The 9482-nt window shown below is 43.8% G+C and overlaps 1 protein-coding gene across 4 annotated transcripts in view; it reads left to right on the top strand.

Annotated features, from left to right (window-relative positions):
* The first annotated feature begins 351 nt into the window (after nt 1-351).
* Aplp2 (amyloid beta precursor like protein 2) overlaps nt 352-9482 on the top strand; it is a 66508-nt gene continuing 57377 nt past the window's right edge. Inside the window, exon 1 of one of the 4 annotated variants that reach the window (XM_027411747.2) lies at nt 352-564. In XM_027411747.2, the coding sequence (XP_027267548.1) occupies nt 373-564 (192 nt within the window). In that variant the 5' untranslated portion in view covers nt 352-372. The remainder of the gene's footprint in view (nt 565-9482) is intronic. The other 3 variants (XM_027411744.1, XM_027411748.1, XM_027411746.2) reach the window with 3 other exon arrangements.

Raw genomic sequence — 9482 nt, 5'->3', positions numbered from 1 at the left:
CGAATCCCGAGGCTGAGGGCGAATGAGGCAGAACCACACCGACAGATAACTGTATGGGAGGGAGGCAGGGAGCCTCCTGCCCTCGGAGCAGCAGCCCACAGTCTGCCCCGCAAACACTAGTGCGCCCCCCGCCTCCGGTCCAGAGCGGGGGCGGGGCTGGCCGCGGATGGGGGCGGGGCCATGCGGGGGCGCGCGCTGGGCGGGGAGGGGAGCGGGTGCGTCCATGCCCTGATTGGACCTGGGCTGAGCAAGGGGCGGCATCTTAGGCCAGTTATGCGGGCTTGTATTGGGCCCCGCTGAAGAAGGGCGTGGTTTTGTGAAGTCAGTTCCGGTCGGTGTAAAACCCCCGGGGCGGCGGCGAACGGGCTTCAGATGCTTCTGGGTCGCGGTGCGAAAAGCGCTCTAGTCCGGCTGTGCGTGAGTGCGGGAGAGTCCAGTGCCACAGCTGCCCGGAGTGGGATGGCGGCCACCGGGACCGCGGCCGCTGCGGCCACTGGCAAGCTTCTTGTCCTGCTGCTGCTCGGACTTACCGCTCCCGCCGCGGCTCTGGCTGGCTACATCGAGGTGAGGACCGGGCGAGCACCGGAGCGGGGTCTCCTCCGACCTCCGGGGAGTGCGGCCTGCGGGCGGGCGTGGGTCCGCGGCCGGGGGCGCGGCGCGAGGTTCGGCGCTGCTGCGGGTTACCTACCCCAACCCCCCGCCCGCGCGCCTCAGCTTTGCGCAGAGCTTAGCGCCGAGGTTGGGCTGCCTCAGCCGCCGCAGAGGCCAAATGAAAGGCGTCGGGGCTGCGGGGCCGCCCCAGCCCCCTACCCGCCGCCGGCGTCGCCGCATCCTCGGGGACACCACACCGCGCGCCCTCCCTCCCCCGGGACGGTGCGCGCCTCGGCCGTGCGCCTTGCGGCTCCGCGGCTCTCTAAATGGGGGCGGCCGGCGCACTGTCCCTGGTGCCCGCAGCGGTCGCGGGGCCTCGGCTTCGGGCTCGCACCTGGTGGCCGGCGCACAGCTTTGCTTGGCCAGGTGGACTTGGCAGCGGGGATGCGGCTCCAGCCCTGGCGAGCGGCCCAGATGCCGAGGGAATCGGGCGTGGAGACACCGCCGGGATAGCGGGGTGCTCTGCGCCCTCCACCGCCTCCCAGCCATTTGCCCAAGTCTGGCAAACTAGGGAGCCCGGTTTCCCTGCTCCCGCGAAGGTTGAGCCTTTAAAAGGGAAGGTACGGGCCAATACACCTGGAAAGCCTTTCAGGGGTACTTTCTCTGGGTCGGGATCCCACGGGTTTCTCTGCACCAGAGGTCACCCCTGTTAACATCTCTGCTTGCTCTGGTGAAGTGGCCGGGGTCCCTTGTGGTTGGCGGGAGTTCAGGCCGCTGGAAGAGGCGGGTGTGGAACGGGTACTGCGGCGTGCTCTGCACCTAGACTCTCGTCAAGCACCCCCTGTCGCCGAGGGAGAAGTGGGACTTAATGTTTATCTGCTTTCTCGAAATAGTGCTTTTGAACCATTGGATTGGAATGTGTGTTTTGGTAGTTTATTTCTTCATGCGCCTACTCGTTGTATTTAAAAATCACCGTGACTTTCTGCTTGTTGACCTAACGTCAGATTGCGTTTGATTAAATAGGGATCACCTGAGAACTTTGTGAGTAAAACCTCTGCTCACAATGTATTCATTTCTACAGAATGTGTAAATGTGTTTTCGGGTAGAAGAGATCTAATGAGGAGAAATCCTCCGGATGGAACAGCTCAAGAAAACCTTTGTATTCACCCTGCTTGAAACTTTTGACTGAGGTGGGGGAAAGGATGTTAAGTCTTAAGTAGAAATAGTTAACGTTTATGTAGATGAACTTTTAGATTATTTTAACGCCCAGACAGTAGTAGGTAGTGTGGTAGATAGCTGGTATCACAGCGTATCTGTGATAAAGTGTCTTGTGGAAACAGCCACACAAAGCAGGATGAGAAGAGAAGGGGTGGAGGGTAGGGAAATTGAATTTTATGTATTAGGTGGGATGTAATGGGTGAGGGTGTCAAAAAGCATTGTTCATACTCAGCCTCACTTCCCAGTGGTGTGAGAAACTTCAGGCATTAGTGAATTCGCAACAAAGGACTCATCAGTTTTAAAGAATCCATTTAACACACTTGTCTCCAGGGTGAAAAATACCAATATCAGAATTTGTTGTTGTGGATTAATTTTGACTGTTACCTACACTGTTCATTTGAAAACCCTGGCTAAACAAAGTACAAAACATTTTTTTGCAAAATGCTTTTAAAATGGTGTTTTGTGGGAACTTCGTTTCCTTGGAACTATATTTTTGTTTGCACGGTCATCTTTTCAAGTGATCTCTCCTTTTGCTGACTGGCAGAATTTTATTCACATGTGTATAATTTGTATTTGCTGTTAGGCAAAGGATTGCTAAAGCCTTAATTTAGATGGGAATGACTTAAATCAGAATGTCTTTGAGAAGGCCCTTATTGAGATTAGCCAAAGGGATTCTGGCCAAATCCCTGATCAAGTTGCTTGGCACAGAATTATTGATTGGCGAATCTTTAGTGTTGCTTGGTGTTGACTAAATTAATCTCTTACACCTGTTATTTTTATTTTTATTTTTATTTTTTTATTTTAAACCACCTCTCTCTGCTCGGGGCACTTCCTTTCATAAATCCCAGAGCAAATTCTCTTGTGTTTAAGTCCCACTTTTGGAACCACAGGATAGTGTTTGTGCCCAAACTGTTCCCTTTACTATGGATGTCTAAGCTTCTGAGAGACAGAACTTGAATTTGCTCTGCTACATCTGAAAGCAATCTTTTGGTGAGCAGTGTCCAGGAAACTCAAGTACAACCACCGAGGTGGAAAAGGCTTTGTGGGGTACCTGTGAAAGGTAGTGCGGGACTGTCAAGTGTTATCAGGATAATATTTCTGTTACAACTACATTTTTAAAACACTGCTGGTAACAGAGGAAGTAAACTAAGTTTTATCAATCTGGTCCCCCTTTGTAGGAGTTTAATTCATTTCCATCTAAAACTGAGCAGTCACATAGTATGGCCACCAGTGACATGGAATCCTGTTTTCTACATGCTTTATATGATTGAGGAAGGAATTCCTCATTGAAATTTATATTTGAAATTTTGGAAAAAAATATGAAATATTTTAAAAGATTTATTTATTTGAATTTTATTTATTTTTATTTCATGTGTATTGGTGTTTTGCCTGCATGTATGTCTGTGTGGGGTTGTTGATCCCCTGGATATGTAGTTACAGACAGTTAAGAGCTGTCGTGTGAGTGCTGGGAATTGAACCTGGGTCCTCTGGAAGAGTAGCCAGTACTCGTAACTGCTGAGCCATCTCGTCAGCCTCTTGTTTATTTTATGTATGTAAGTGTGTGTATGTACTTTGGGAGGCCAAAAGAGGTTGTTGGATTCTTTGGAGCTGGAGTTACAGGTGATTGAGTGTGAGCCACCTGGGTGTTGGGCTCTAGACTCAGACCCTTAGAAGTACTCTCAACCACTGAGCCATTTATCTATCCCCCTCTTTAAAATATTAGTAAGACTACATTCTTTTATTTATTTGGTGAATTGAAGCCCACTTGTAGTGGTCATAGGAGAAAGTGTGGGAGTCACTTCTATTTCCTCCACTGTGTTGGCCCTGTAGCACAGACTTAGTTGGTGGGGCCTGGCAACAGTGCCTTTAGCCACTGCAGTATCTCATGACTGGGAAAACAAATTCTGAAGCAACTTCATTTTGTGAACCTGCTTTTAAAAGTTCATTTTATGAGATAAAATGCCAGTCAGGCATTTTCTTGTGAAACTGTAGCTTCTGATGTCCTATGGAGTGTAACATACACAGAAGGATGTGAAGACAGTATGAAAATCTCAGAGTATGTCAAATTTATATTAGCCCATTGGCTAACTAAAATGCATTTACATTATTTTTGCAGTTTTTTTGTGCTTTTATGTGGCTGCTAGAAAATTGGCTACTGCCTATGTAAGTCCATTTCTATTTCTTGTGCACAGGTTTGCTCAGCTGCTCACTGCTGGTCCTGCACATGTTGTTGTTAGCACAACTTTTGAATATATTGCCATGCTACCCCCCAATAGTCTTGCTTTAAGTTGTTGACATGAGCCCTAATTTTTTTTGGGGGGGGCTTTTTTTTAAGCACAAATTTGAATGTTTCTTTTTCCTTTGTTAACTTTTTCCTTCAGTTCAAATTGTATTAGAAATGACTTAAAGCTTACAAAAATACAAAATTGTGCAAGCAACTCTCATGCAATTTACCTGCACTCAGCATCAACATTCTGAATATTTAGAATTTTTGCTTTCATGTGTCCGGGATGTAGGTGAGTGACAGAGTGCCCAGCACCCTAGAATGGAGAAAGGCTGTATCATTTGTTCTGGTATCATTATTGTATTTGTCACTGATCTGCCTGAAAATCAGTTGCATATATTACCCACCCTCTTTGCCTCTGAAAACCTAGAGCAAAAGCATTCTTGTACATAACACTGGGACAGTTAGGAAACTGAGAGATTTAATATTGATACATATTCTGTGTTTTGTCTATATATCAGTTTGTTGGTTGATCTGGTCACTTCTTTTAAAAAGCTCATGCTTTTGAACTATTGACATTAGTATGTGAAAGGTTATGTAATTTTTTCAAATATAAAGGTTAAATTTTTAACTTGCCTAATAGTGTTTTGACTTTGGAAGATCAAAACATAACTTTCAAGGTTCTTTATTCACTATTAATGAAATCTCAGAACTTCCTTCCTTCCTTCCTTCCTTCCTTCCTTCCTTCCTTCCTTCCTTCCTTCCTTCCTTCCTTCCATTTCTTTTTTCAAGACAGGGTTTCTCTGTGTAGCATGGCTGTGTAGCCTTGTAGACAATGTAGACAAGGTTGGCTTTGAACTGACAGAGATCCACCTGCTTCTGTCCTCTTTAATTGAGTACTGGATTAAAGGCATGTGCCACCACTGCCTGGCCAGTTTCACATTTCTTGCTTATTTGAGATGTAAGGTCTTATTACTATATGTTCCAGGCTGGCCTCAGGCTGCTGAGTGCTGGGAATACTAGCAGCATGTGCCACTATACCCAGCTTGCATTTTTTCCTCTTTAAAGCATCAAAAGAAAATTTGTGTAGGTGATGCATACTTATTGTAAGATTTTAAGAACAACAGAAAACAAATGAAAAGTAGCCTGAAATCATATCATTCAGGGAAACATGGGAAAGTTTTGGTGATGTTTACATTTCCAGATACATGATTTGTAGAAATTTTATAAAAGTGGAACATACTGCATATTGAAGCTGGTTATCAGCATTTATTATTTTTAATTCTCTTAAAATGAACTACTTACAGAAAATAACTTTTCTGTGTGTCTAAAGATAGGGGCTAATCTGTGTTCAGATTGCAGTTGCTATGGAAGGGCCAGTTGAGAAGAGAATTCTAAATTGCCTCTAATTTGATTTTCATGTTGTTTTTTAGTGTGATAAACTAGATTACTTCAAAGCTTAATTGAGTTTAGTATACTGTACCTTGATTTATAGCTTAATTTGGAAGTAGACCATGTAGGCACATTCAGATAGAAAGGGATTCCAGTCCTGTGTATCAAGTACAACAAATAATAATTTTTGCTGAGGTTTTTTTTTTTTTTTTTTTTTTTTAAATAACCATCATCCTTCATGAAGTAGTTTTGTTTTTTAGAAGGGAGTCTTTTTTGTTTTTGTTTTTGTTTTTTTGTTTTGAGACAGGTTTTTGCTACATAACTCTGGCTGGCCTGGAACCTTGCTTATATAGACCAGGCTGACCTGGAACTCACAGAGATCTGTCTCTGACCTCCCAAGTAATGAGAATAAAGGCGTGCTACTACAGCTAGCAGAGAAGATAATCTTTTTTTTTTTCCTGTCGAGAAATGAATTTTAAGACCCCAAAGCATGCCAGACAAGCTTTCTGCCCTGATGTGCATCTCCAGCTGAAGTTGTTTCTTTTTTTTTTTAATGAGCTTGTCTTAAACTGTATTTGTTTTCATTATTATTACTATTACTATATGTGTATTTTGCCTGAATGCATATCTATACCACGTTCGTGCTTACACCAGAAGATACCATATTAGGTAGCAAGATCTTTGGGAACTGGGTATTAGAGATTGAACTGGGTCCTCTGGAAGAGCAGCCAATGCTGTTAACTACTGAGTCATCTCTCCAGCCCCTGTAATCTGTTTTTAAAGGAGGAAGATTAGTGAGCTGACTATTCATTTATTATTTGTCTAGCTAGTACTAACCTCTTACTGGTTCTGTGCAGGATGCCAAATGGTGCAGTAGTGGAAGCTGCATCTGTTGCTTCTTGCTGTCCAAATGCACTTGCATGTGATTTCAGGATTTCATTGGCAGCATCAGGGATGCTCTTTTCAAAAGTGTCCCCCTCAGGTAAATGAAATGAGGGAAAAAAAAAAAAAAACTGTACCAAATGAGCGGTGCTCCCAACACCAGTTTAGTCTGGTGAAATGGGTATTCTCAAAAGTGAGTCTAGTAGATTCCAAGGTTTGAAGGTCATACAGTCTGGAAGGGCATGAATCTTGTCTGTTTTATTCTAAGTCCACTGTTCTTTTCCTTCCTAATGTTTTTGGCTGTAGGTTTCTGTAAATTCATACAAATTATATTATGAACTGATATACACCAACCTTTATGACTTTTTGATGTTATTGTTGTATTATGGAATATAACATATATTCCAGAATGTAAATGTAATTTGCTATTTTCCAATACTTAACAAAAAATGTTTCAGTGACTTTTTCTATAAAGTGCAAGCTCTCTTTTGTAGTAAGCTTGTTTTAACACACACACACACACACACACACACGCACGCACGCACGCACGCACGCACGCACGCACGCACGCGCACGCGCGCGAAAATTAAGACATTATTCCCTGTGAGGTTGTTGTATCAAAGTCGGGGGTATGGGAGGAGGCTGCCAGCTCTAGATGTATTTTATAAATCTTGATCAGTGAGCTGTGTAATTAGTAGATTGAGGTTTAGGAGAAAAGTTACTTAGATTTTGGCATGGGATAGCTATAAAGTTAGTTGAGCAACTTACCAACGACCTTTTTACTCAGCCTTCCTGAGGCTCACTTCTGAAGATGGTAATATCCAGAGGAGGAAATTACCTTGTATGTCTCCTTATGTGGTGAAGAAACATTTCCCAGTTTGCTGGCAACAGACTCCTTAAGTGACACTGGCCAAATTAGTATTGTGTGCTTTTAACCAATGCAAGGCTCTGTAGAAGAGGGATAGTCCCATTTCACTAGTCTCAGATCCCTTGGACCTGCTTTGGAGGAGAATAGAAGCAGGCTTGAATCAAACTGGGTTTGGTCTGAAGAGATGGATGGTAGCAATCCAGTGTCTGTTACAAGGGCACTCTTCACTGGGAAGCTCTGTATGTAAGTTGACTTAAAGAGAAACAAGTGATTCCCACCTACTGAATTATAATGGATTAAAAGTTAGCTGATGAGATTTATCATGTTACATATTGCTCACTTCCTTTGAAATACAAATGTGTGCATTTGTGTATGGTGTGGAAGCCAACATGAAGCATTTTCCTGTCATTCTCCACCTTATTTTTGAGATAGACACTCTGACTAAACTGAAAGCTAGACTTCCTGGCTAGCTTGCCAGCAAACTTCAGGCAGCTACCTGTCCCTGTCCTCCTACCCCAAGCTGGGGTTTAGATGTTACCACCACACCTGACTTTTACGTGGGTGCTAGGGGAGAGCACTTAGGTCCTTGTACTAGGATGACTGATACTTTTACTGAACTGACCAAGCCAGTTTTCCATCCCCATAATACTTGAGAGATGTCCCCCACAGCCGAATGGTTGGAAGATTATAAACAAATGGATTTGGATAAACTGAAGGAGATAGCTTGCCTACAAAGATGAAAATGGAAGGTTTAGTAGTGTTGTAAAAGCATAGATATTTTCAAATATTTTTTTCTGGTAAGCTAAATATATGATTAAGAATGGCAGGAATAGGATTTTTATTTGAGAGATGAAGTGTTAGGGCAACATTTATTTTTCCTCCTTTAATTCTGAGTATCACAGCAAAGTATCTTTAAAGCTACTTATAGCCAACATCTGGTTTTGTTCATCTTAACGCATAAGTGCTTGCTTTAGCCTTAAAAACTTAGCCAGGCATGGTAGTATACACCTCTAATCTCAGCAATCCAAAGGCTGAAGCAGGAGGAAAAAAAGTTAAAACCCGAAAGAAGAGGCATGTGATTTCAGGATTTAGGGGTGGAAGCAGGAGAACCAGGGAGGGGCTCAGGGCCAGCCTGGGCTCTATTTGAGCCTACTGTGAAGATTTCATGAAGCAAGAATGTAGAAATCACAATAAGGTTCCCATTTACTTGCTGCCCTCCCTAGCAAGACTTTACACAAGTCTTTGTTGTTTTAACATTTTTTTGAGAGCGCTCCAGCGCACCTGTGTGCATTGTGGGCGGGGGTGGGGAAGGGGAAGGCAGAAATCAGTTCTCTTTCAGCTTGTGGATCTCTGGGTATTATACCCAGCACCAAAGGGCCTTTACCTTTCGACTCAGTGCTGCTGCCCTCCCCCCTTCCCCCCAAAGTCAGGTCTCAGCCTAGGCTGGACTTGAACTCCCTGTGTAGCAGAAGATAATCTTGACTTTTTTGTATCAGGCTTTTTCTTCTGGGCCACCAACCAGCTCTCAAATTATGACACAGAGACTTCTTATTAGTTATGAGTGCATGGCCTTAGCTTATGCTCCTTTTTGGCTAGCCTTTTTTCTTTAACTTAATTTAACATGTTTATTTTCATGTACATTTTGCCTCGGGGCTTTTTACCGTTTCTTTCTGTATGTGCCGCTTTGTGTCTGCTTCTCTGCTTCTTCCATGAATGGCTTGCTGGTGGCTGCTGGGGTATGCAGGCTGGCCAACCAGCCTCCCTCTATTTGTTCCTCTCCCCTAGTTCTTCCCCCTGGAGCCTAGATTTCTTCTCCTACTTACTCTCTGCCCACCAGCCCCGTCTACCCCTCTCCTGCTTAGCTATTGGCCTTTCAGCTTTTTATTAGAGCAGTCAGGTACCTTAGGCAGACAAGGTGAAACAGCAACACATCTTTTCATAATTAAACAAATGCAGCCTAAACAAATGTAACAAATCTTTACATTGTTAACAAAGGCAGTAGAAACAAATGTAACTTACCTTTACCAGATAAAATAATATTCCACAACACTTTTTTTTTTTTTTTTTTTAAATAAAGAAACCAAGTCCCAAGAAGCTGGTCTGGCCTGGATTTCCCTTTGTAGACAAGGCTGGCCTTGAACTCAGAGATCCTCTTGCCTCTACCTCTCCAGTATGGGGATTAAAGGTGTGCAACACCATGCTCTGTTTAACCTTGGATTTTAGATATTCTTGCTTCTACTTCCCTTTGCTAGAGTTACAAGAAAAATTAACAAGTGTGTGCCACTGTGCCTGGTTTATACTGTGGTG

Source organism: Cricetulus griseus, chromosome 4 (genome assembly GCF_003668045.3).
Source record: "Cricetulus griseus strain 17A/GY chromosome 4, alternate assembly CriGri-PICRH-1.0, whole genome shotgun sequence".
NCBI classification, from domain to species: domain Eukaryota; kingdom Metazoa; phylum Chordata; class Mammalia; order Rodentia; family Cricetidae; genus Cricetulus; species Cricetulus griseus.
Note: the sequence above shows the minus strand (reverse complement) of the source record. Positions and strands in the feature narration are given on the sequence as shown.